Here is a 25,033-nt window from a genome sequence, read left to right as displayed (position 1 = left end):
ATCACCGCTCGTCACTTCAGAGCTACCCATACCATCATGATACCCATGATCAGATTTTCATTACATATATACTTCCTTATTTCTATGAAAGAGGTTTTTTGCTATTCTGGTCTGTTGGACTGCGGACTTTTCCATCTCTGAGGTGTAAAATTTACCACTTCAAACTGCAACAAGTTTTTTTATTTTTCGTGATGTCCCTTGCTTCAAGTAAATAGGAGTAATGAACGCAATAAGTAAGAGAAAATGTACTTGAAATGGTCAAAATGTGGCATGTGCCCTTACCCGCGCAAACGAACGAGGAAGAAATTGTAGAAAAATATAGTTAAGTTTTCAGCGTTGTAGCAATTCCACATACCAGTTTATTCATATATGTGAAGAACTTGTCACAAAACTTTATACCTTGTTTGCAATCCAAGTTTTAACCCAAAGAATCGATTTCAATGCATCGGAATCGATTCTACTCGATTCCACGGAGAATCGATTCTGGAATCGAATCCGGAGTCGATTCCGCCATCCCTATCCATAACCCGGAAATACATGTGACAAAGACAATTCTAACAGTGAATTGTGTGATAAATTTACCACACGGATTCTAAAGCATGGATTCTAAAAGTTGGAATAAAGTTTAAATAGTGTTTATGGTAATTACTCAATAATGAATCAGGCAATGATCACACACACGAGAGTTAGAAAAAGAAGTGATTATGCAACTTTTCCGTTTATTTTAAACAAACTTGTTTCTATATTTCTGAATATTCGTGGTATGTCAGAAATATCGCCACGTCATTTGTTACCCCGATTTTAAATTTCATTGGCTGACGTGCAGGGGTGGGCAATTACTTTTCCGAGTGGGCCAGCTACCAAAATTGAACTTCGTTACTGGATCGGAGGCTTGTAACTCCATGGGAAAAACTATAAATAAAAACTGTTTATTTACAACAGCTAGGCTAACGTTTATATAATAAGCAAAATGTAACAATCGGGATTATTATGACGTAATTTTCATCGATATTTTTAACGAAAATTTATATCTATAAAACCATAGCCGTAATTTAAGCAGACACAAGTGGGCCGGATGAAACACTCCGGTAGCCAGCGGGCCGTAATTAGTCCACCCACGTATCAAACACACGCGAACAATATTTTTGTAGGAAATCAACCTTGTGTGGAAATTACAAGGGGGAATCTAACCTGAGTCCCACTATATCACTTCATAGCAGCGGCTCTTAACTTTTTAGAATTTACTTAGATTACTAGGTTTACCCCCAATGCACTCTTTAGCGCTCATTTATTGAAAAGAAATAAAAATTATTCATTTTATTCATTTAATGCGACGGCTTCTTTTATTTATTGGCAACTAGCTGTTCAATGTTTGATGGAGTGCAGTGATTTCCTCAGATCACCCCCATAGGAGGTGAACACCCTTCTAAAATTTCAAACACCCCGCCGAGTGTTGGGTCTGATGTGGCACAAAATAAGATTTAATCCCAATTATGTTAGATTTTTATAGTATTCTGACTTTCAATTCCAACTTTTATTTACCCACGCTATGAAAGTGGGAATCGGGATAAAACTGACGCGATAATTTTCTCGCACACGGACGATTTCTCACAAAAATGTTATATGAAACAGTATGACCGCGCTTGCTGGATTCGTCCCGGAACCAATTTAATTTAAAATCATAGTACCAGAATTATGCGCCAGCTTTTCGACTTAGTAAATATTTAAAAAAAATGGGAGTGGGGGTCAGGAAAAGGACACGTTGCCCAACACAACAATAATCACTAATATTTCCAACTCCCGAGTATGTGATCATTGCCTGATTCAACAGTGTGTAACCGACATAAACTCTATTAAAAGTTTATTTCAATTCATTGCAATTCAATTTATCATCTTTTTTAGTTTTAATCAAAACGAAGTAAAGAAATGGCTTGACGCCGATGCAAAGCTACGTTTGCAAAAACTTCTTTGATGCCTCGTTTGCATTTTATATTGGCAACGACACAGCAGCAAAATTCTCACTAAAGTTAATTGTGTTTGTACATAATAGGGCATGTAACCAAATGTTTTATCATGTAAGATGTTTTCTCTGTGCCGTTTTTACGCATAACAGGTGCCCAGCACTGCATTTTATTACGCAAATATATTATGGTATCATTTTATGTTTCACCTTGAACTAAATTTCCGTTGTATTGTTCATAAGTGACACAATGATTTTAAAGTATCGCATTTCCAAAACACATGGTTATAGGAGATTAATATCGTTTGAAAAAATCGCGGAAGTTGACGTCAATCATTTACTTTCTGTTCAAACAGCGGAACGCAATTTCAACACTAAATATATCATAAGGTATTCTGATTATAATTTCAATCAAAACCCTTATTATAATTCCGAAAACTGACATATCAGTCGTAGAAATGCATTGAAATACCGCGATTCATGAACATAAAACACGTTTAATTTTTCACCTTTGAAAATTTGCAAGGTTTACGCTTTATCACATGATTTGTAACTCCAAGAGTCGGAATCGCAGACTTTCAATGACGATAAAATGACTCAAAACTTCCTAATTCTCAAAAAACAATAATTTGATCGTCTGTTTACTATTTTTTATATATAGGGCACTTATTTACGCCGTTTGCCCGGAAGTAGGCTTTGTATGAGCTACCACTGATATCTAACGACATGTAAGGAACTACAATTATTTGGAAATACCCAAACTTTCGCGGTACTCACGAAGCATGCAAGATGACGGACACCGGAACATAGTATGTGTACCAGGAGGCAAAAAGGCACACAGAAAACATTTTAAATTAAGAAAAACTATCAATTAATGCTGGCCCAAAATTGAAATGGGTGGAACATAAAATATTACCATAATATATTTACGTAATTAAATGCAGTGCTGGGCACCTGTTATGCGTAAAAACGGCTCAAATAAAACATCTCACATTAAAACATTTAGCTACATGCCAAATTATGTACAAACTCAATTAACTTTGGTGAGAATTTTGCTGCTGTTTCGTTTCCAATATAAGATGTAAACGAGGCATCAAAGAAGTTTCTGCAAACGTAGCTCTACATCGGCGTCCAGCCATCGTTTTGATTAAAATTAAGGATGAAGAAGTTTGTACAAGTATATATTCAAATTTTCAAATTGAATAAAATAAAAAAAATGCAAATTTTTGTTGCAATTTCATTGAGAATGCGCCCGCAAAGCCGAGCTTATTGGCAGCGGTGGAATTTTTGTATGCGTGTGTTATGTTATCTGCGTATTTAGTATTCATATATTTTTGTTTAGGACCTTATTACCGATCAGTCGATCGCGAGCTGTTTTGAAGATTTTAGTCGGTCGCGGTCGAAAGCAGGTTGGCCACCCCTGCTAAGGTTCAATAATGTCTGTTTGGGTACTTGTTTTTGTTCACAATTTTTTTTATCATATTGAGTAAGACGCAATATTGGACGGGCAAGAAGTAATAAAAAATAACAAAGTTCAATGAGGTCATGCATACATTGTTATAAAACGTTAATGTAAATTATCGCCGGATGGCTGTACTTTATATACCTTTAAAAATACATCCTAATTTATTTGCCTTCTCTTCATTTTTCGCATAAATCTTTCACTTTGCTAATGTCAATGAAGGAGAGCATTCATTAAAAGTCATTACATTTTATATTTTCAGAAATGTACTGGACTCAAAATTTAATCATTCTCTAGTTTTAAAATTTCTATTGGGTATTTGTTTGTGTTCACAATTATTTTATCATTGTTGTATGTATTATTAAGTTATTATATTTTTATAACCCGGGGAGAATGTGGTGATTTGTGTTTTTATATCTAGCAATGCTTCATGCAGTTAGTTGTTAGTTGCGTAGCATTGTCTTCTATTGCTGTATCCGTTGCTGCTTGTTTAATAATGATGAATATGATCATTATGTATACGCCTGTTTAAAGTACCAATATAATATCATCATATTAATAACAACATCGTTGCAAAGATACTTATAAAATCATAGGTCTGCAATGTTTCTCTCTTAGTCATTGCTTTTTTTAATTAGATCGCAAACGGTACTAAAGCACATTTAACTAGTGTTCATCGTTTGGATGAATACTAAATGCCAATTCTATAAGAAAACAATCACTATACGCGCATAAATCTTTTGCTGTTTAATTAAGGGATTTTGGTCTCGGCGCCATTGCTCCAACAGCAGACAGCTGGATTGGTCTGGGGCCTAGAGCCCTTCCCGTCGCCTTTAGATAACGGGCCTCTCTTATATACACTTTATAGCAGTTTGAGATTTTATTCGTTTCGCTTTGATTTCCAAGCTTACACAGATCAGTTGAGATTGCTCACTTGAATCAAAATAGCCTTGACCAGGGGTGCACAATCCTTTCTCTTTAGACGGCCACATTACATTTTTGTAAAAGGTCTGCGGCCACCAGTGGAATCGAGATCATTTTTGAGCTATATTTATAAATTATAGAATTAGTATCTATTGATATATGTTATTGACTTGCGACTGAAACGTTCACAAAATGGTAAAATTTAAACAAATCTGGGAAATAAATATTCTTAGTGGTACTTACTCTTATCCAATCGGATAATTTTACTGATTTCATATACAGTCGAAAGAAAGCTAGACCATTGAGGGTCTGCAATTACTTCCGTTGGAAATTACTTTGAGGTTAAAGTGGTCGTTGGCAGAGCAACGTATTTTTACTTTGCTCATTACGTTATAATTGCTGATATTATCCGTCAGCGTTTATTAATTTGCAGACATTGCAGGAATATTTCCCCACAGATTCTCACGATTATTATATACTAATCTTTTCGCCGCAGTGGACATCGGAATAAATTTTTTTATTTCATACAAAACAGTAAGTTTAATCAGAAAAACACGTCCCTAAGCGATCATCGACATCAGGCCTCGAAATCTTCGAAATCAATAGGTAAAACGAAAGATAATAAAACTAATTAAAAAAAAAAGAAGAAGAAATTACCGTGAGTAGACTTTGTTTGTTCTAAATTCATTCGATCTCAGCCTATCAAACTTTTCTATTACTTTTTTTGCTATTTTCTGCCTACCATAATTATTACAATTATTTACCTAGTAAAGTTCATGATTAATTCATGCATGATATTGTTCATAGTTTCTATAAATGTAAAAAAAAAAAAAAATAAAAAAAAATTTAAACAACCCCTAGATTATTTGAAGGAATTTATTGAGCGCGAAAAACCAAGAGAACACAAATTAGGTCAGTACGCCGATGACAACAGCTTTGCAGTATTAGACCAAACATCGATAGCTGAAATATTTTACAAACTGTACAAATTTCAATTGGCATCTGGGCAAAAGATTAGCAAGGATCCTTCCTATGTATCACAAAGTCATCATACAATTCAATTCTCCATACAGGAAAAAAGTACGTGAAGATACTCGGATTGAATTTTGGACAAAGACGACAAATTAAGAGGAGAAATTGAAATTGTTGGTTTGTGTTCACAACTATGTTTTCCATTATCAGGTAAGGAGCATAGAACACACCACATAGAATGAATTAGTGTGAATATATTTTTCAAATTCTGAAGAAATAATTGTACATAATTGCAGAAATTCAATGGTTTGCCAGTGCTAGCAACTGAAATTAGGCGAGTGGACTGTGTCACATGTCGACATTCAAGTATCTTTTTGTTATCACCTATTTATGTGACTTCTGATATGCAATCAACGTAACATCAACGTAATTTTCGTAATATAGCTAATATAACCTATTTTTCCATTGCCTTCAATAATTTTTTTTAGATTATACCCCAATAATCGCATCGCTATCGTGTGTTTTAGAAAATCTACTAAAGTTATGTTATTGTTTGTGAAGTAATATCAAATTTCGGTATATTTAGGCCGCCTGGTCATGTCCGTGTGAAACCCGGCAACGGAAATTTCCGCCAATGCACTAATTACTGTAAATATTATTCATTCTTTTCAGGCATGTTTAAATGTATTCATCCGATTTTGTCCCACAGATTTGATTTTACATGAGTCGCGGAGGCGTAATTACCAACTTTCTTTACGAATGAACGGAGCGTGTTGGCTGCTGTCATAACCACTTTTTACCCTGATTTGAGGGGACGCGACTATTTTTCTTTGCGTTCGCATATGGTTGGGCGGTGGATGATCTAAGGGATAGTTGTTTTGTTGATTCCCAATACTGTACTGAAGTAGGTTTGCCGTAATACTGTATGTCAGTGTTTAAGTTTCAAGGTACACCATAGACTAGAATCTAGATGCTGACTAAATTTGACACGATGTCCGGTCACCTGGCGGTACCGCTGCAGCACAAAGCAGTTCCAATGTTTCGGCATGCTCAGCGGTAATAAAGTCTGTATTCAATTTACAATATAAAAAATACTGTTAAAGTAACACTTATACACAGCGCACACTCTACGAGGTGCACCAGAAGTATGTGCACTAATATAAAGGTAACTAATTTTGTTCGCCTTTTTTACATCAAGTCAAGGACTGAAACCTATGGGCAGGGGGGATATTCACTTGGCTAACACAGGCAGTCCCCCAACTTGTAATAGAACTAAAATAAGGGAAATCGGAATGAAATTATGGCCTAACCCTAACCTGGTACACAACTACGGGACCACCCTCTAGTTCTAGTATTTACGGTGAAGCGAGCGTCAGAAGACAGAGAGTTTGAACGATGACATTCTGGAGGGCATGAACGTTCATACATTCCCACAGCATAAATCAACTTTGTCAGTTTTTAACCATATTTTCGTTGGTATTTTTCACAGTGGCAATTGTGGGTCGTGTTCTACCTGTTTCCCGCTGTCATTAACAAACAACAAAAGCAATTTTAAATGACATGCACAATATGCATGCCTGGGCGTATGGATATTTGCTTTCCTAATTTTGATAATGCGCATATACGGAGGCAGTGATTCGATACCAATAAGAAAAGCCTTACTTTGTGAAAGGTTGCCTTGATGAGCCGCGAGTTTGCTGTAATGCGTAGCGGATAAACGGGACGGAATAAAGTGTTCCCATATTTCATATATTTCCATATATTAAAACAAAATAGCAAGATTTTGTGGGAGTTATGCAGTTCCATAAATCTCCGGGAACGATTGAAAATATTAGAAGTATAACAGCCTTCAGTCACCATTAGATTTAGAAATTCTGAAATAAATTGGCTTATTAATTGCAAAGATAAGCAAATTGTTTCAAACAAAGACAACGAGAGTAACCTAACAACGACAGCAACGACAATTTAGCAAAACTAGCAATAGGTTCACTTGGCGTTCAGCAATGTTACAATCTGACAAAGGTAATTTTTGAGACCTCCAGAAGTATGTGCACCAAGATGGCGCACAACCCGAACATAGTATGTGTACCAGGTTAGGGTTCAGGTTGTGCGCCATCTTGCTGCACATACTTCGGGAGCGCCAATTTTTGCATAGAGATGATGATATTATAATGATAATTAGGTTGATCGGTCAAGACGGTATGTAAATTAATAGTGAATACTCAAATGAAGTACTCAAACGTAACTAGTTGCCCAGCGATTACAATATCTTACCTTATTCGTTCGGCACATTTGTGTCTTGAATTTAATTCACAGCGTCCTAGTGGAGTATGAGATTTCGACTGAATGCAATAGGTTGGCAAAAGTTACTGTATCTGAAGAAGTGTTCGAAGGTCCTATTACTAACCGCAGTTCTGGTAGGCTCAGCGACTTAGACTGAAGTCCATTATCTGATCATTCAAAACGATACGAATTACAAATCAAGTCCCTCCGTCGCATAAATTCACGTCTGTACCGATAAAATCGCGAAAGTCGTACGGCCTGGTACGATAAGGCCTAAGAGCACCGATTTAACGTTGCCAAAATAGTGGATTGAAAAGTGTAACCTTTTTCAAAATAAAATAGAAAAATATCTGGTAAAATAACGGGTCTCGTAAGAATAGCATTTCTAGCAGTTTTCAACCTTAGGTACTAAATTTTTTATATTCGATTGTTTTTTTAGTTGCGCAGAAACGCGATTTCTTCAACAACAACAATCCCCCTAATAACAACTAAACGCAAGACATCGGCAAAACGATACAATATTCCACTTCAATATCTATCGATGCACAATTAATTTTTTATAGAAAGTAAAAACTGAATATTATAGACTTAGTGCTTGATGTGTGTGTAGCATGAAAGTGAATGGCGCTTTGGTGACACCGATCATGCAGAGTTTTGAATTTAACATTTGAATCAATTATAAAGGTTTGATTTATTGCCAACAATGTATAAATGCGTGAATATGGAAGACTTCACGGAAATCCAACATTCAAACAAACTTTTCTGTTGTTCTGCAAGAATGTATAGTCTAGCTCTAGCTTCTTATAAACGTGGTCACAATTGAAATCACTTCAGAGTGCAGAGTGTTGCTTTATCGAAAGCTTAGTCGAGACTGTTATAATAAAAATATTATTAAGCAGCTAATCGGTAACTATCGATATAAATATTCAAGCCCATATTGCGGTTCAATTAATATCGTTGTATCAACTAGATATGAAAGTGTTCACATTTGATCCTTTTTTTCTAACTAGGTGCTAATAATTCGGCTAGGTTGAATTATTTATAAAACAGCGCGACCTTGGGCAAGCCATGAATTCGTCTTTAGATGTGCCGATATCATTTATATCTTAGTATCGGTCACGAAAAACTTTTCACAGCGACGTCATTATTCCATCACGACCACTTACATATTTTATTATTCTGACACTAACCTATCCTCGAGTGAATTACCAGAACGCACCTTAGCCCACGGGGAATGACATTTGTCGAACTATTTGCGCAGCCGTTAATATTAGCGATAACAAGTATGTCTCTTTCATAATTACTAAATCACTCGAATTGTTCGAAAATTGGGTGAAATAGTTGTTTCAATCGATAAGTGGGATAAATCTGAAGATCTACTGTTCGTGGTAGATTTCATGAATATGCTTTATTTAGTTCCGAGATGGTTATTGTCGATCTTATATTATTTCTGCCTGATTCGTTTTGAAATAAGCGTATTTTATGACGTACGTAGAGAAACGGTATCAAACGGTATTTTCATTTTCGGCTTTGTTGTATATCATTTCGTTGATACTCGAAATGCATGCACGATCTACACTGGTATTTTAAGCATGATAAGTTTAACCAGGTTGTGGGTTAGTTAGGACGCGGAACGATAAAATGAGCCTGACAGCGCGTTGTAAATAGAACCATTGTTGGATCAGATTGACGTATGTTGAGCTATCTTTTAATTTAAGCTGCTTTGATTTCATGAAAGTAGGGACCTGGGATTCATGGTTTTGAATTATTTATTCCTAGAGCTTTGATATACGAAATTTTACAAGCAAAATTGCCGAAGCAGCTGCGTGAACTACTTGAAAACCTTATTCCGAACTACGCGGAAGGTTATTGCCTATTATTCTATTTTTCTTCCATCCTAGAGAAAAGTATTTGTATATCATATAACAACCCCAAAAAGAAATCCTATTTATTATGGAGAAATCGCATAGCGTTTTATGAAAGGTTTTTCTGCCTATTCTATATCATGTGATGTACGTTTTACTTTGGTATCGCTTTCGAGTCTTTATGGAATCTGTGTAATCGTTTCCAGAAGGTAGGGATAATTGTTTATCAATCATGTGCGATTGGTTCATTTTATTTATCCTTTGAACCAATCAAATAATATCAATCGAATACACAAATAAAGCAAACATATAACTAACAACATAAGTAAAAAATCCTTTGCGTCATTTGATATAACAATTATCAATTGAATACTCCAAGTTGAGCTGACAACATTTAAATATTCCATTATGAACTAGAAATTTTTTAATCAAATAAAATACTGGAATGAAAACATATGGCAAGCTGATATCAAATGTTACAAACGTGTTATGATCATTGCTTAGATATGTTTTACGCCAATTCATCTTTTGTTTATAGCGTACAAGTAGATTTACATAGTTACTAATTATGTAAGTGTTGCCAATGGAGTGATATGAATCACGATAACGTGACACGGATAAGCCAAAAATGTAAATTAGATGTAGGCTTTTGTTGATCGTCGATAAAATGCGCCCATGTTTAAAACACGGCCTGAGAAACTTTTCATCGGTGAATTTATCTATGAACCATGTTTAGTCGAAATGTATTAGCATCGTCCTGCCACTCTATGAGTGAGTCGCCTAAGATTACCAGATGATTTACGTTTTGTTTAATATATTTTTAACTTTTGCGTATTTCCTATTACTCTTATTTATAACGTTGGTTTATTTTGGTATTAGACGCCATATGTTTAAAATCGAATACGTTATTAAGTCAACAGGAAGTTCGTTCAAATTGTCACTTTGAAGATATTTGGAATTCTTCGATTGGATTTTACTTTGTACACGTTTATGTTTTTTATCTACATCTTTGATTCGTTCAAGAACGTACGTACTTTTGCAAAAAAAAAGAAGTTGAAGATTTCAGAGAGTTTATTCGTGTGACGTTGACGTCTTCTGCATATTGGACTTATTCATCAGATACGCATTTGTGATAAATTATTGCCAATTCATACTTGCAAAGAAAACATAAGATATGACAAATACTTGTACGAAAGGTTAACTAGTACTAAACGAAAATTTGTGCTATTTGGTACATTTCAGTCCAACATAACCCGGGGCAAATCATGAGAAAGAATTTGATACTTTACACCTGGCTGCCTATCGTCGCGTATTTTTCCCCAGGCTGTTGGGCCATATATAATGGAACGGACACTACTACGGCGATTGCAAAGAATGGTACTGTATCGTTGAATAATACAATAACAAGTGAGGAATTTCTTAAAGCTTCCTGCGTTGGGAAAAATGTATCCCAAGCGACCTACAAGAAGAACTGCTGTAATTATATTTCGAATTCATTCAGACTATCATGGTCTGTAGGAGGACAATATCTCACCGAGTACTTGTCCAATCTACAGGATTGGGGGTGTGAAGAATTTGAAAAAGAATGCGAGAACCCAATATACGACTATACAAATTTTACACGTATAGTTTATGTACGTTTCTGCAATCGATTTGCTTTACTTGCAAAATGTACTGAAGAATTACACAAAGTTACAAAAAAATACAACTTCTACGCAATAGACGCTACCTATGGAAGCAACGACGCTCTGGAGATAACGGATAAAATATGGAATAATCTAACTTCATCCATAATTCCAACAAAAATGGATATGAAGGATTTGCTACGACCTTGTGTGCAGATAGCTTTGTTTGATAGACCATCGGGAGGAGTTGGACGTTATCATGAAATTGTTCAGCCATATGTTCCGTTCTGTACCATGCCTTGGGATGGCTATGATATTGAAACAGCGATGACTCGCCACGTATCTCCGTGGACCAGCATGTCTTTATGGTAAGTTTAACATTAGACAAAATCTAATTTCAACGAAAAAATATCTGACTTTTACACATAGCTAATGAAATTTTTATCCTATCGTACCTTTTTACGTTTCAAGTCAATCACATAATATAAGCTTTTTATGTATGGCAATAAGAGCAGAATCTCACTCCGCATATTATAAGCTTTGTTGCATACTGTATAACATTCTGATAATTTATAATAAATTTAATATATATATATATATGTAAACAAAATTAAATATCTTCATTAAAACAATTAGGAGAAATTTTGACGAGATGTTGACATCATTTCACGTGATAAAGTAGAGCAATTCCAAAAGTTCGACAGCAAATAAGTAGTCAAAATGAGTTTCCTTGAGATGTTGATGGTCCTGAATTTGTATCCATTAGGAATTTTAAATAGGCCTCTTTCTCCGAAGAAAGTAAGGAGACTTGTTGACCATGACATATATATTCTTTATGTAAAACTTACTGTGTTATGTAGTGTAGTTTTAGTTCAACGACTTTTTGCAAAAGTACCTTACTTATATTATTACTCTTATTCATTACTTGAATATTTAGGTGTCGCGGGAGCACTATCGCTGCAATGGTGGTAACCGGGATTCTAGGAGCAGCCATAATAATTGCAAACCTGACTATTCTTTCTGTGTATATTTCATCGCCTAAATTACGAAACAGTCAAGCAGTTTTTAAAATGTCAATCGCAACAGGAGATTTGTTATCCGGCGTTATTGTGCTTCCTAACGTCATCGTGTTTCAGCATTTTATGTTTATTCATGAGCGCTTGATGGGCGAAACAATTGATGGGGAGATTGAACGTCGCCAAGCAGGCGGATCGGTGAGATCTATCATACCAAGCCCCTTTATTAACTTCGTTGGATTTTTCACAACTCTGTCATTGAGTTTATCAATCTACACGCTTCTACTAGCGAGCTTCGATCGATTTTGGGCAATATTTCGACCATTAAAATACAGCAAGACTAAGGCAAAGATTTACGCACAGTATACTTGTCTCGGCGTGTGGATATTTGCTATCTTGATTGCAATAATCCCCTTGCTAATTCCATCGCTCCAATACATGATTATTTTAGCTGTAATGGTAACATCTGTCGGGATGTCGGCTTTAATTCTGGTAGGAACTGCATTTGCAATTCCAATGATTGCTTTGTGCGCCATCAACTGCGCAACGTTCAGATCAGCTCAGCGACATGCTCGAGTCCGCCAGAGATTGCAGAGTACAAGGGGCAAGAAGTCTAGTGAGGAACTCATTGAAACGCGTCTGCGAAAGATTCTTGGACTCATGGTGGGAGTATTCGTTGCATGCATTTTCCCAACGTTCTTCCTCACAATCCTAGCAATATTCTTCGACAATATCTTGTTTCGTGTTCCGGAGAAGTTGAACCCTGAGGCCACCACTATTTTCCAGACTACGCAATACTGCGCTATTTTAGTGTTGTTGAGCAACAGTCTTTGGAATTGTTTCATTTATAGTTCGCGTGGCGAGGAGTTTTGTAATGCAGCGAAGACCCTAAAGTTTGTCAAGGTCGTTACTTCTGCGGCAAGCTACGTTGCTTATTCTGCACGTCGACTGAGTGAAGCTCCAAATTATTACCGAAGAAAAAGTAGCAGTGCAAGCACTGGAAGTGCTCTAGGAACCCATTCATCCAAAACTACGAAATTACCAAGCCTCGACTCATCCTCAGTGTTTGCCCATGACAGCAGTGTGAGCACTACCAGCGCGAATACACACCGTGGTACACGAGATTCCATACCAAAGGTATATTATTCTACCGTAATGAAGTCAAAGAAATCACAAATTTCGGAAGATGACAACGGTGAATATGCTACTGGAGACTCAACATTTGGTTCATTTGCAATAGATGCTAACGTTGATAGGTTTTATGCATCCGTAATGGAAAATATTGAGGAGGAGAAAAACATAGAAAATGTTGAGAATAAGCAATAAACATACACGTTTATTTTTTCTCAAAACAAAATTTCTTCAACAGAAATCATTTTAACAAAAATTGTTAATATTTTATCACTTATTAATATTAATGTAAGTTGTGGATAGAGTTGTTCAACTGCACTATCAACAAATGTTGTTAAAAATATTATGTTAGTACTTTTCTCGATTTATTTGCTTCTAATATGGAATCATAAACGGACGCAAAATTCATACAAGCAAAGTCATCAAAACGTCAACCATGTGTACTATAATCTATAACCAGTAAAAATATGTCGTTCGTATGTCGCGAATTTATTTGTATATGTCACATAATGTTCCGTTGTAATGCACGTGGAAAAATAATTTTGTTTATAATATTGTACGCAAATCTTGTGGCTCTTGACTTCAAGCTTTAGTGGATGTATTTCCCTTCGTCGGCCTTCTGCCAATACTCTTCTGCCTTCTGCCAATTTATTTACGGCCACATCGAAGTTATCGCCCCTGAAACGGGTGTGAACGTCCCCTGTCGAGGAAGAGAGCGGCCATACTTAAAAATATGTTCTAAGGTTGGATAATCTGTTTAGGCTCGATAAGAACGCATTATCGAAGCGTCCGTTTTCACTAAAATTGGTATTTGAATGCAAGTAACGTCTTCAATGTTATTTGTACTTTTTCTCTTTGCAATACAACCTCAATACTGCGCGGTCGTTATTGAATATAACAGCTTGTTGCATAAAGAGCTAACTTGTGCAATTGCAACAAATTCGACGATTGAAGTATATGAAACAACATATAAATAAACAAAATGCGATTAACCCAAGAGACGAGAATATCGGTCAGAGACCGAAGACTTATCCATCGAAAGTTAGGGGATCCCAAAACAGCGCTCTTACTCCATAGTGACACCTTGTGTCCCATCACTAATTAATTAATAACTCGCTAATCATACGACATAATTTGCCCAAAGTCAACAGGCTTCTGGTCCGAGATAAGATGAATGCACATGCAAAATCTGGAGCAGATTCAATCTCGCTTTCGTGAGATATCGCGTGCATCTAACAGACAAACAAACAGACATACAGACAGAAAAATACCTATCAACATACTTACCGATTGAAATCGATCAGTAATAACCAAACGAGAGAGGGCGTAAGAGCTACGTCACACCTCGCCGAACTTGGTTAGTGGATAAGGTCATTTAGGTATATGTTTGAGATAATAGTGGTCATCTATAATTCTTCTTTCACCATAGAAGATGTAAACACGCATTAATAAGGTCTTGTAAAAGATTGAATGGATATCAGAAAACCATCAATATACAGTTTATCGCTTGTTAAACGAAGGTAATTTTAAATCATCTGATGCTGAAAAACACTCACTAATCAGTCAGTGTAAAACTTAAAACTACTACTTCGTGGTTTTCCGGGTATTTATAGGCAGGAAGTGATGCCTACTTTTGTATTATTATACTGTTGATAATGTTTTCTGAAACCGAAATCCAGGTCAATTGTTTTTATCTATTTTGACTCATTGATAAATATAATTTTTGTTCAAATTTACCCTTGTCTACTCTATGTTTTATATAAAGTGGCTAATTCAGAATGATATTTAATACTACCTTTGTTCTTTAGTATCAATTTTGTTGAATATTCCAATGTATATCCTCAAGTTTATAATTTCCGTATGTAAATTCCCTTGACTCCAGCATTAAATAACTTGGTACGGGGTGACATGTTATAGTTCCTGCCACAAAAAGGTCTTTATTTTGTTACCTTTACACTGATGGTATATCATACTGCTACAATATGTGTAGCTTTGACATTCGGTTTAACCCTAACTTTGACAATAATATGCGCACGATCGAACGTTCGATGCCCTTTACTATACCCTAATTACCTCGCCATGACAACACTGTGGGACTGTCACACAATATAGTTTCCACGGTTACCTAGACTGTGGTTCTTGGAGTCGACTTTCTTTTGGTAAAAAGGCTACTACTTGGTATATACCAGATCGCCTTGCTTGACGTACCTTGCTTTTTTATTTTATTTGTTAAATAACATATTTTGTTCGACTTTATTCTATTTACCACGTTTCTGTTAGACTTCCCAAAGGGTACCGCCGCTCGATAACCAGTGTTGGTTTTCGGCGTCTCCTTTCACCATGGATTGCAATTTTTTTATATTTTCTTTAAATAATTTGTGTATATATGGTTCGCATTTTCAGCATGGTGAAAAAATAAATTACTGATTACTGATTTAAAAGCTGGATACTGCGTACACAAGAGTTGTTCATTGAAAACCTCAAATTTGTATTGTAAGTATGAACAATAATAATGCTACTAGATATCTTCCAGTCGTACTTCTCTCCCAACATCAATTTTCACGATTTTTATTGTTTTATGACAAGTTCTGCGGGCGCATAAAAACAATTTCCTAGTGAATGGATTAATATATAATATTTGTATATTTATATCATATTTCGAGACTATCACTATCTTATTTTTTTCTCGAGAATGCGAATGTTTAGTTCTAGGCTTATAATATTGGCAGGCTTGTTCATGGGATGTTTTTCTGTCCCATCCCATGGAACTCCCATTGAAAAACAATTTAATAAAAATTATACAATTTATAAAAATTTTGATTTAGTGGCATCGAGGGAAGGTCGCATCTATTGCGCTGTAAGCACCGATCGCGATAATGGGTTATGTGGATAGCACCATCCCAGACTTACATGCCAAGTTTCGTCAGAATTACACGAGTAAATAGCATAGCATAAATTTGATTTTTGTGCTCATCAGTTTGATTTACCAGTGTACCATATTATGCTGTCATTGTTGTCAATATATTTTTGTCATAGCCGCATGTTTTCAACAACAGTTATTCCGTTCTATCCTTGATGTGAGGCGAGAAAAAGTGAAAAACAAAACACACGAGAACCCCCTGAACCCCACCACTGATATATGGCAATTCTATACCTAAATTTTTAGGCTTCGTGTTGTTTCAAAAAATCCCAATATTACCAATATATATGCAATAATTCTAAGATCTCATTATCTCAACAATCCACTTTATATGATTTTACGAAGGCTCTCCAGTTACTCAGGCTTCTCTTCATTTTTCGCATAAATCTTTCGCCTTTTACTAAAGATTTCCGTGGAGAGGAGCATACAATGAGTGTTTGCGATTTTTAAAGCTCAGTATGTACTGGGTTCATGAATTACTTATACTCTTGATCAGAAAGGTCTGTTGAATGCTAATTTGTGTTCACCACGTTTATTCTTTTATGAATTAATAGGCCTGGAACACCACGACTTTACGGGAGAACTATTCAGTGTTCAATTAACTTTGAGTTATTAGAAAATGGATAATATCAATTATAACTGTTTTAGTAAACACGAGACAACCAATGAAATCGAAACATTCTCAAAAAAAATAAATTAATGTGAACACAAGCGCGCGGATAAAAATCACAATCTGGAGCCTAACAATCCACTTTATATGATTTTACGAAGGCTCTCCAGTTACTCAGGCTTCTCTTCATTTTTCGCATAAATCTTTCGCCTTTTACTAAAGATTTCCGTGGGGAGGAGCATACAATGAGTCTTTTCGATTTTTTAAGCCCAGTATGTACTGGGTTCATGATTTACTTATACTCTTGATCAGAAAGGTCAGTTGAATGCTAATTTGTGTTCACCACGTTTATTCTTTTATGAATTAATAGGCCTGGAACACCGCGACTTTTTGGGGGGAACTATTCAGTTTTAAAGTAACTTTGATTGAGGTATTAGAAAATTAGTAATAATAAATCTAAATGTTTTAGTAAACATGAGACAATGAATGAAATAGAATTAATCTAAAATAAAAAAAAATAAAATAATGTGAACACAAGCGCGCGAATAAAAATCACAATCTGGAGCTTAACAATCCACTTGATATGTCTTTATGAAGGTTCTGTAGTTATTCAGGCTTCTCTTCATTTTTCGCATAAATCTTTCGCTTTTTACTAAAGATTTCCGTGGAGAGGAGCATACAATGAGTCTTTGCGATTTTTAAAGCCCAGTATGTACTGGTATCATGATTAACTTATACTCTAGATCAGAAAGGTCTGTTGAATGCTAATTTGTGTTCACAACTTTTATTCTTTTATGAATTAATAGACCTGGAACACCACGACTTTACGGGAGAACTATTCAATTTTCAATTAACTTTGAGTTATTAGAAAATGGATAATAATAAAAAAATATATTTTAGTAAACATGAGACAACCAATGAAATCGAAATATTTTCAAAAGAAATAAATTTATGTGAAAACAAGCGCGCGGATAAAAATCACAATCTGGAGCCGAACAATCCACTTGATAGATCTTTACGAAGGCTCTTTAGTTACTCAGGCTTCTCTTCATTTTTCGCATAGATCTTTCGCCTTTTACTAAAGATTTCCATGGAGAGGAGCATACAATGAGTCTTTGCGATTTTTAAAGCCCATCATGTACTGGGTTCATGATTTCCTCATACTCTAGATCAGAAAGGTCTGTTGAATGCTAATTTGTGTTCACAACTATAATTCTTTTATGAATTAATAGACCTGGAACACCACGACTTTACGGGAGAACTATTTAGTTTTCAATTAATTTTGAGTTATTAGAAAATGGATAATAATAAAAAAAATGTTTTAGTAAACATGAGACGACCAATGAAATCAAAATATTTTCAAAAGAAATAAATTAATGTGAAAACAAGCGCGCGGATAAAAATCACAATCTGGAGCCTAACAAGCCACTTGATAGTTCTTTATGAAGGCTCTTTAGTTACTCAGGCTTCTCTTCATTTTTCGCATAAATCTTTCGCCTTTTACTAAAGATTTCCGTGGAGAGGAGCACACAATGAGTCTTTGCGATTTTTAAAGCCCAGTATGTACTGGGTTCATGATTTACTTATACTCTTGATCAGAAAGGTCAGTTGAATGCTAATTTGTGTTCACCACGTTTATTCTTTTATGAATTAATAGGCCTGGAACACCACGACTTTACGGGAGAACTCATCAGTTTTCAATTAACTTTGAGTTATTAGAAAATGGATAATAATAAAAAAAAATATTTTAGTAAACATGAGACAACCAATGAAATCGAAATATTTTCAAAAGAAATAAATTAATGTGAAAACAAGCGCGCGGATAAAAATCACAATCTGGAGCCTAACAATCCACTTTATATGATTTCACGAAGCCTCTCTAGTTACTCAGGCTTTCCTTCATTTTTAGCATAGATCTTTCGCCTTTTACTAAAGATTTCCGTGGAGAGGAGCATACAATGAGTCTTTGCGATTTTTAAAGCCCAGTATGTACTGGGTTCATGATTTACTTATACTCTAGATCAGAAAGGTCTGTTGAATGCTAATTTGTGTTCACAACTTTTATTCTTTTATGAATTAATAGACCTGGAACACCACGACTTTACGGGAGAACAATTCAATTTTCAATTAACTTTGAGTTATTAGAAAATGGATAATATTAAAAAAAAATATTTTAGTAAACATGAGACAGCCAATGAAATCGAAATATTTTCAAAAGCAATAAATTAATGTGAAAACAAGCGCGCGGATAAAAATCACAATCTGGAGCCTAACAATCCACTTGATAGTTCTTTATGAAGGCTCTTTAGTTACTCAGGCTTCTCTTCTTTTTTCGCATAAATCTTTCGCCTTTTACTAAAGATTTCCGTGGAGAGGAGCACACAATGAGTCTTTGCGATTTTTAAAGCCCAGCATGTACTGGGTTCATGATTTACTTATACTCTAGATCAGAAAGGTCTGTTGAGTGCTAATTTGTGTTCACAACTTTTATTCTTTTATGAATTAATAGACCTGGAACACCACGACTTTACGGGAGAACTATTCAATTTTTAATTAACTTTGAGTTATTAGAAAATGGATAATAATAAAAAAAAATGTTTTAGTAAACATGAGACGACCAATGAAATCGCAATATTCTCAAAAGAAATAAATTAATGTGAAAACAAGCGCGCGGATAAAAATCACAATCTGGAGCCTAACAATCCACTTTATATGATTTTACGAAGGCTCTCCAGTTACTCTGGCTTCTCTTCATTTTTCGCATAAATCTTTCGCCTTTTACTAAAGATTTCCGTGGAGAGGAGCATACAATGAGTGTTTGCGATTTTTAAAGCTCAGTATGTACTGGGTTCATGATTTACTTATACTCTTGATCAGAAAGGTCTGTTGAATGCTAATTTGTGTTCACCACGTTTATTCTTTTATGAATTAATAGGCCTGGAACACCGCGACTTTTTGGGGGGAACTATTCAGTTTTAAAGTAACTTTGATTTAGGTATTAGAAAATTAGTAATAATAAATCTAATTGTTTTAGTAAACATGAGGCAATAAATGAAATAGAGTTAATCTAAAATAAAATAAAATAATATGAACACAAGCGCGCGAATAAAAATCACAATCTGGAGCTTAACAATCCACTTGATATGTCTTTACGAAGGTTCTCTAGTTATTCAGGCTTCTCTTCATTTTTCGCATAAATCTTTCGCCTTTTACTAAAGATTTCCGTGGAGAGGAGCATACGATGAGTCTTTGCGATTTTTAAAGCCCAGCATGTACTGGGTTCATGATTTACTTATACTCTAGATCAGAAAGGTCTGTTGAATGCTAATTTGTGTTCACAACTTTTATTCTTTTATGAATTAATAGACCTGGAACACCACGACTTTACGGGAGAACTATTCAATTTTCAATTAACTTTGAGTTATTAGAAAATGGATAATAATAAAAAAAAATGTTTTAGTAAACATGAGACGACCAATGAAATCGAAATATTCTTAAAAGAAATAAATTAATGTGAAAACAAGCGTGCGGATAAAAATCACAATCTGGAGCCTAACAATCCACTTTATATGATTTTACGAAGCCTCTCTAGTTACTCAGGCTTTCCTTCATTTTTCGCTTTAATCTTTCGCCTTTTACTAAAATTTCCGTGGAGAGGAGCATACAATGAGTGTTTGCGATTTTTAAAGCCCAGCATGTACTGGGTTCATGATTTACTCAAACTCAAGATCAGAAAGGTCCGTCGAATGCTAATTTGTGTTCACAACTTTTATTCTTTTATGAATTAATAGACCTGGAACACCACGACTTTACGGGAGAACTATTCAGTTTTCAATTAACTTTGAGTTATTTGAAAATGGATAATATCAAATATTACTGTTTTAGTAAACACGAGACAACCAATGAAATCGAAACATTCTCAAAAAAAATAAATTAATGTGAAAACAAGCACGCGGATAAAAATCACAATCTGGAGCCTAACAATCCACTTTATATGATTTTACGAAGGCTCTCCAGTTACTCAGGCTTCTCTTCATTTTTCGCATAAATCTTTCGCCTTTTACTGAAGATTTCCGTGGGGCGGAGCATACAATGAGTCTTTTCGATTTTTAAAGCCCAGTATGTACTGGGTTCATGATTTACTTATACTCTTGATCAGAAAGGTCAGTTGAATGCTAATTTGTGTTCACAACTTTTATTCTTTTATGAATTAATAGACCTGGAACACCGCGACTTTTTGGGGGGAACTATTCAGTTTTAAAGTAACTTTGATTTAGGTATTAGAAAATTAGTAATAATAAATCTAATTGTTTTAGTAAACATGAGGCAATAAATGAAATAGAGTTAATCTAAAATAAAATAAAATGATGTGAACACAAGCGCGCGAATAAAAATCACAATCTGGAGCTTAACAATCCACTTGATATGTCTTTACGAAGGTTCTCTAGTTATTCAGGCTTCTCTTCATTTTTCGCATAAATCTTTCGCCTTTTACTAAAGATTTCCGTGGAGAGGAGCATACAATGAGTCTTTGCGATTTTTAAAGCCCAGCATGTACTGGGTTCATGATTTACTTATACTCTAGATCTGAAAGGTCTGTTGAATGCTAAATTGTGTTCACAACTTTTATTCTTTTATGAATTAATAGACCTGGAACACCACGACTTTACGGGAGAACTATTCAATTTTCAATTAACTTTGAGTTATTAGAAAATGGATAATAATAAAAAAAATGTTTCAGTAAACATGAGACGACCAATGAAATCAAAATATTTTCAAAAGAAATAAATTAATGTGAAAACAAGCGCGCGGATAAAAATCACAATCTGGAGCCTAACAATCCACTTGATAGTTCTTTATGAAGGCTCTTTAGTTACTCAGGCTTCTCTTCATTTTTCGCATAAATCTTTTGCCTTTTACTAAAGATTTCCGTGGAGAGGAGCACACAATGAGTCTTTGCGATTTTTAAAGCCCAGCATGTACTGGGTTCATGATTTACTTATACTCTAGATCAGAAAGGTCTGTTGAATGCTAATTTGTGTTCACAACTTTTATTGTTTTATGAATTAATAGACCTGGAACACCACGACTTTACGGGAGAACTATTCAATTTTCAATTAACTTTGAGTTATTAGAAAATGGATAATAATAAAAAAAAATATTTTAGTAAACATGAGACGACCAATGAAATCGAAATATTCTTAAAAGAAATAAATTAATGTGAAAACAAGCGCGCGGATAAAAATCACAATCTGGAGCCTAACAATCCACTTTATATGATTTTACGAAGCCTCTCTAGTTACTCAGGCTTTCCTTCATTTTTCGCATAAATCTTTCGCCTTTTACTAAAGATTTCTGTGGAGAGGAGCATACAATGAGTGTTTGCAATTTTTAAAGCCCAGCATGTACTGGGTTCGTGATTTACTCATACTCTAGATCAGAAAGGTCTGTTGAATGCTAATTTGTGTTCACAACTTTTATTGTTTTATGAATTAATAGACCTGGAACACCACGACTTTACGGGAGAACTATTCAGTTTTCAATTAACTTTGAGTTATCAGAGAATGGATAATATTAAATATAACTGTTTTAGTAAACACGAGACAACCAATGAAATCGAAACATTCTCAAAAAAAATAAATTAATGTGAAAACAAGCGCCCGGATAAAAATCACAATCTGGAGCCTAACAATCCACTTTATATGATTTTACGAAGGCTCTCCAGTTAATCAGGCTTCTCTTCATTTTTCGCATAAATCTTTCGCCTTTTACTAAAGATTTCCGTGGGGAGGGGCATACAATGAGTCTTTGCGATTTTTAAAGCCCAGTATGTACTGGGTTCATGATTTACTTATACTCTTGATCAGAAAGGACAGTTGAATGCTAATTTGTGTTCACCACGTTTATTCTTTTATGAATTAATAGGCCTGGAACACCGCGACTTTTTGGGGGGAACTATTCAGTTTTAAAGTAACTTTGATTTAGGTATTAGAAAATTAGTAATAATAAATCTAAATGTTTTAGTAAACATGAGACAATGAATGAAATAGAGTTACTCTAAAATAAAATAAAATAATGTGAACACAAGCGCGCGAATAAAAATCACAATCTGGAGCTTAACAATCCACTTGATATGTCTTTATGAAGGTTCTGTAGTTATTCAGGCTTCTCTTCATTTTTCGCATAAATCTTTCGCCTTTTACTAAAGATTTCCGTGGAGAGGAGCATACAATGAGTGTTTGCGATTTTTAAAGCTCAGTATGTACTGGGTTCATGATTTACTTATACTCTTGATCAGAAAGGTCTGTTGAATGCTAATTTGTGTTCACCACGTTTATTCTTTTATGAATTAATAGGCCTGGAGCACCGTGACTTTTTGGGGGGAACTATTCAGTTTTAAAGTAACTTTGATTTAGGTATTAGAAAATTAGTAATAATAAATCTAACTGTTTTAGTAAACATGAGGCAATAAATGAAATAGAGTTAATCTAAAATAAAATAAAATAATGTGAACACAAGCGCGCGAATAAAAATCACAATCTGGAGCTTAACAATCCACTTGATATGTCTTTACGAAGGTTCTCTAGTTATTCAGGCTTCTCTTCATTTTTCGCATAAATCTTTCGCCTTTTACTAAAGATTTCGGTGGAGAGGAGCATACGACGAGTCTTTGCGATTTTTAAAGCCCAGCATGTACTGGGTTCATGATTTACTTATACTCTAGATCAGAAAGGTCTGTTGAATGCTAATTTGTGTTCACAACTTTTATTCTTTTATGAATTAATAGACCTGGAACACCACGATTTTACGGGAGAACTATTCAATTTTCAATTAACTTTGAGTTATTAGAAAATGGATAATAATAAAAAAAAATGTTTTAGTAAACATGAGACGACCAATGAAATCGAAATATTCTTAAAAGAAATAAATTAATGGGAAAACAAGCGCGCGGATAAAAATCACAATCTGGAGCCTAACAATCCACTTTATATGATTTTACGAAGCCTCTTTAGTTAGTCAAGCTTTCCTTCATTTTTCGCATAAATCTTTCGACTTTTACTAAAGATTTCCGTGGAGAGGAGCATACAATGAGTGTTTGCGATTTTTAAAGCCCAGCATGTACTGGGTTCATGATTTACTCAAACTCAAGATCAGAAAGGTCTGTCGAGTGATATTTTGTGTTCACAACTTTTATTCTTTTATGAATTAATAGACCTGGAACACCACGACTTTACGGGAGAACTATTCAGTTTTCAATTAACTTTGAGTTATTAGAAAATGGATAATAATAAAAAAAAATATTTTAGTAAACATGAGACAACCAATGAAATCGAAATATTTTCAAAAGAAATAAATTAATGTGAAAACAAGCGCGCGGATAAAAATCACAATCTGGAGCCTAACAATCCACTTGATAGATCTTTACGAAGGCTCTTTAGTTACTCAGGCTTCTCTTCATTTTTCGCATAGATCTTTCGCCTTTTACTAAAGATTTCCATGGAGAGGAGCATACAATGAGTCTTTGCGATTTTTAAAGCCCATCATGTACTGGGTTCATGATTTCCTCATACTCTAGATCAGAAAGGTCTGTTGAATGCTAATTTGTGTTCACAACTATAATTCTTTTATGAATTAATAGACCTGGAACACCACGACTTTACGGGAGAACTATTTAGTTTTCAATTAATTTTGAGTTATTAGAAAATGGATAATAATAAAAAAAATGTTTTAGTAAACATGAGACGACCAATGAAATCAAAATATTTTCAAAAGAAATAAATTAATGTGAAAACAAGCGCGCGGATAAAAATCACAATCTGGAGCCTAACAAGCCACTTGATAGTTCTTTATGAAGGCTCTTTAGTTACTCAGGCTTCTCTTCATTTTTCGAATAATCTTTCGCCTTTTACTAAAGATTTCCGTGGAGAGGAGCACACAATGAGTCTTTGCGATTTTTAAAGCCCAGTATGTACTGGGTTCATGATTTACTTATACTCTTGATCAGAAAGGTCAGTTGAATGCTAATTTGTGTTCACCACGTTTATTCTTTTATGAATTAATAGGCCTGGAACACCACGACTTTACGGGAGAACTCATCAGTTTTCAATTAACTTTGAGTTATTAGAAAATGGATAATAATAAAAAAAAATATTTTAGTAAACATGAGACAACCAATGAAATCGAAATATTTTCAAAAGAAATAAATTAATGTGAAAACAAGCGCGCGGATAAAAATCACAATCTGGAGCCTAACAATCCACTTTA

At 34.8% G+C, this 25,033-nt stretch overlaps 1 protein-coding gene and 20 non-coding genes across 21 annotated transcripts; all 21 read left to right on the top strand.

Moving 5' to 3' along the window:
• Window positions 1-4,865: 4,865 nt before the first annotated feature.
• On the top strand, window positions 4,866-13,602 carry LOC120338060 (uncharacterized). The gene is made up of 4 exons (XM_078117332.1): window positions 4,866-5,004; window positions 5,420-5,528; window positions 10,380-11,459; window positions 12,029-13,602. The coding sequence occupies exons 3-4, from the start codon at window positions 10,732-10,734 to the stop codon at window positions 13,431-13,433; spliced, it is 2,133 nt and encodes a 710-aa protein (XP_077973458.1). The 5' UTR covers window positions 4,866-5,004; window positions 5,420-5,528; window positions 10,380-10,731; the 3' UTR covers window positions 13,434-13,602.
• Window positions 13,603-16,513: 2,911 nt separating this feature from the next.
• On the top strand, window positions 16,514-16,627 carry LOC144428429 (U5 spliceosomal RNA). The gene has a single exon (XR_013478372.1). It is a non-coding gene; the product is annotated as a U5 spliceosomal RNA (small nuclear RNA).
• Window positions 16,628-16,939: 312 nt separating this feature from the next.
• Window positions 16,940-17,053, top strand: LOC144428399 (U5 spliceosomal RNA). The gene has a single exon (XR_013478342.1). It is a non-coding gene; the product is annotated as a U5 spliceosomal RNA (small nuclear RNA).
• A 322-nt stretch (window positions 17,054-17,375) lies between these two features.
• LOC144428761 (U5 spliceosomal RNA) lies at window positions 17,376-17,489 on the top strand. The gene has a single exon (XR_013478702.1). It is a non-coding gene; the product is annotated as a U5 spliceosomal RNA (small nuclear RNA).
• A 312-nt stretch (window positions 17,490-17,801) lies between these two features.
• On the top strand, window positions 17,802-17,916 carry LOC144428766 (U5 spliceosomal RNA). The gene has a single exon (XR_013478706.1). It is a non-coding gene; the product is annotated as a U5 spliceosomal RNA (small nuclear RNA).
• A 310-nt stretch (window positions 17,917-18,226) lies between these two features.
• LOC144428396 (U5 spliceosomal RNA) lies at window positions 18,227-18,340 on the top strand. Its single transcript, XR_013478339.1, has one exon. It is a non-coding gene; the product is annotated as a U5 spliceosomal RNA (small nuclear RNA).
• A 312-nt stretch (window positions 18,341-18,652) lies between these two features.
• On the top strand, window positions 18,653-18,766 carry LOC144428754 (U5 spliceosomal RNA). The gene has a single exon (XR_013478695.1). It is a non-coding gene; the product is annotated as a U5 spliceosomal RNA (small nuclear RNA).
• Window positions 18,767-19,078: 312 nt separating this feature from the next.
• On the top strand, window positions 19,079-19,192 carry LOC144428656 (U5 spliceosomal RNA). Its single transcript, XR_013478600.1, has one exon. It is a non-coding gene; the product is annotated as a U5 spliceosomal RNA (small nuclear RNA).
• A 311-nt stretch (window positions 19,193-19,503) lies between these two features.
• On the top strand, window positions 19,504-19,618 carry LOC144428478 (U5 spliceosomal RNA). Its single transcript, XR_013478421.1, has one exon. It is a non-coding gene; the product is annotated as a U5 spliceosomal RNA (small nuclear RNA).
• A 317-nt stretch (window positions 19,619-19,935) lies between these two features.
• LOC144428609 (U5 spliceosomal RNA) lies at window positions 19,936-20,049 on the top strand. Its single transcript, XR_013478552.1, has one exon. It is a non-coding gene; the product is annotated as a U5 spliceosomal RNA (small nuclear RNA).
• Window positions 20,050-20,361: 312 nt separating this feature from the next.
• Window positions 20,362-20,474, top strand: LOC144428851 (U5 spliceosomal RNA). The gene has a single exon (XR_013478787.1). It is a non-coding gene; the product is annotated as a U5 spliceosomal RNA (small nuclear RNA).
• A 312-nt stretch (window positions 20,475-20,786) lies between these two features.
• LOC144428740 (U5 spliceosomal RNA) lies at window positions 20,787-20,900 on the top strand. Its single transcript, XR_013478681.1, has one exon. It is a non-coding gene; the product is annotated as a U5 spliceosomal RNA (small nuclear RNA).
• A 317-nt stretch (window positions 20,901-21,217) lies between these two features.
• Window positions 21,218-21,331, top strand: LOC144428555 (U5 spliceosomal RNA). Its single transcript, XR_013478498.1, has one exon. It is a non-coding gene; the product is annotated as a U5 spliceosomal RNA (small nuclear RNA).
• Window positions 21,332-21,642: 311 nt separating this feature from the next.
• LOC144428510 (U5 spliceosomal RNA) lies at window positions 21,643-21,756 on the top strand. The gene has a single exon (XR_013478453.1). It is a non-coding gene; the product is annotated as a U5 spliceosomal RNA (small nuclear RNA).
• Window positions 21,757-22,068: 312 nt separating this feature from the next.
• On the top strand, window positions 22,069-22,182 carry LOC144428720 (U5 spliceosomal RNA). Its single transcript, XR_013478661.1, has one exon. It is a non-coding gene; the product is annotated as a U5 spliceosomal RNA (small nuclear RNA).
• Window positions 22,183-22,494: 312 nt separating this feature from the next.
• LOC144428670 (U5 spliceosomal RNA) lies at window positions 22,495-22,608 on the top strand. The gene has a single exon (XR_013478614.1). It is a non-coding gene; the product is annotated as a U5 spliceosomal RNA (small nuclear RNA).
• A 317-nt stretch (window positions 22,609-22,925) lies between these two features.
• On the top strand, window positions 22,926-23,039 carry LOC144428524 (U5 spliceosomal RNA). Its single transcript, XR_013478467.1, has one exon. It is a non-coding gene; the product is annotated as a U5 spliceosomal RNA (small nuclear RNA).
• Window positions 23,040-23,355: 316 nt separating this feature from the next.
• LOC144428791 (U5 spliceosomal RNA) lies at window positions 23,356-23,471 on the top strand. The gene has a single exon (XR_013478730.1). It is a non-coding gene; the product is annotated as a U5 spliceosomal RNA (small nuclear RNA).
• Window positions 23,472-23,782: 311 nt separating this feature from the next.
• On the top strand, window positions 23,783-23,896 carry LOC144428838 (U5 spliceosomal RNA). The gene has a single exon (XR_013478776.1). It is a non-coding gene; the product is annotated as a U5 spliceosomal RNA (small nuclear RNA).
• Window positions 23,897-24,208: 312 nt separating this feature from the next.
• On the top strand, window positions 24,209-24,323 carry LOC144428765 (U5 spliceosomal RNA). The gene has a single exon (XR_013478705.1). It is a non-coding gene; the product is annotated as a U5 spliceosomal RNA (small nuclear RNA).
• Window positions 24,324-24,633: 310 nt separating this feature from the next.
• Window positions 24,634-24,746, top strand: LOC144428695 (U5 spliceosomal RNA). The gene has a single exon (XR_013478636.1). It is a non-coding gene; the product is annotated as a U5 spliceosomal RNA (small nuclear RNA).
• The last annotated feature ends 287 nt before the right edge of the window (window positions 24,747-25,033 follow it).

Source organism: Styela clava, chromosome 10 (assembly GCF_964204865.1).
Source record: "Styela clava chromosome 10, kaStyClav1.hap1.2, whole genome shotgun sequence".
Classification (NCBI taxonomy): domain Eukaryota; kingdom Metazoa; phylum Chordata; class Ascidiacea; order Stolidobranchia; family Styelidae; genus Styela; species Styela clava.
This window is presented reverse-complemented; position numbering and strand designations above follow the sequence as displayed.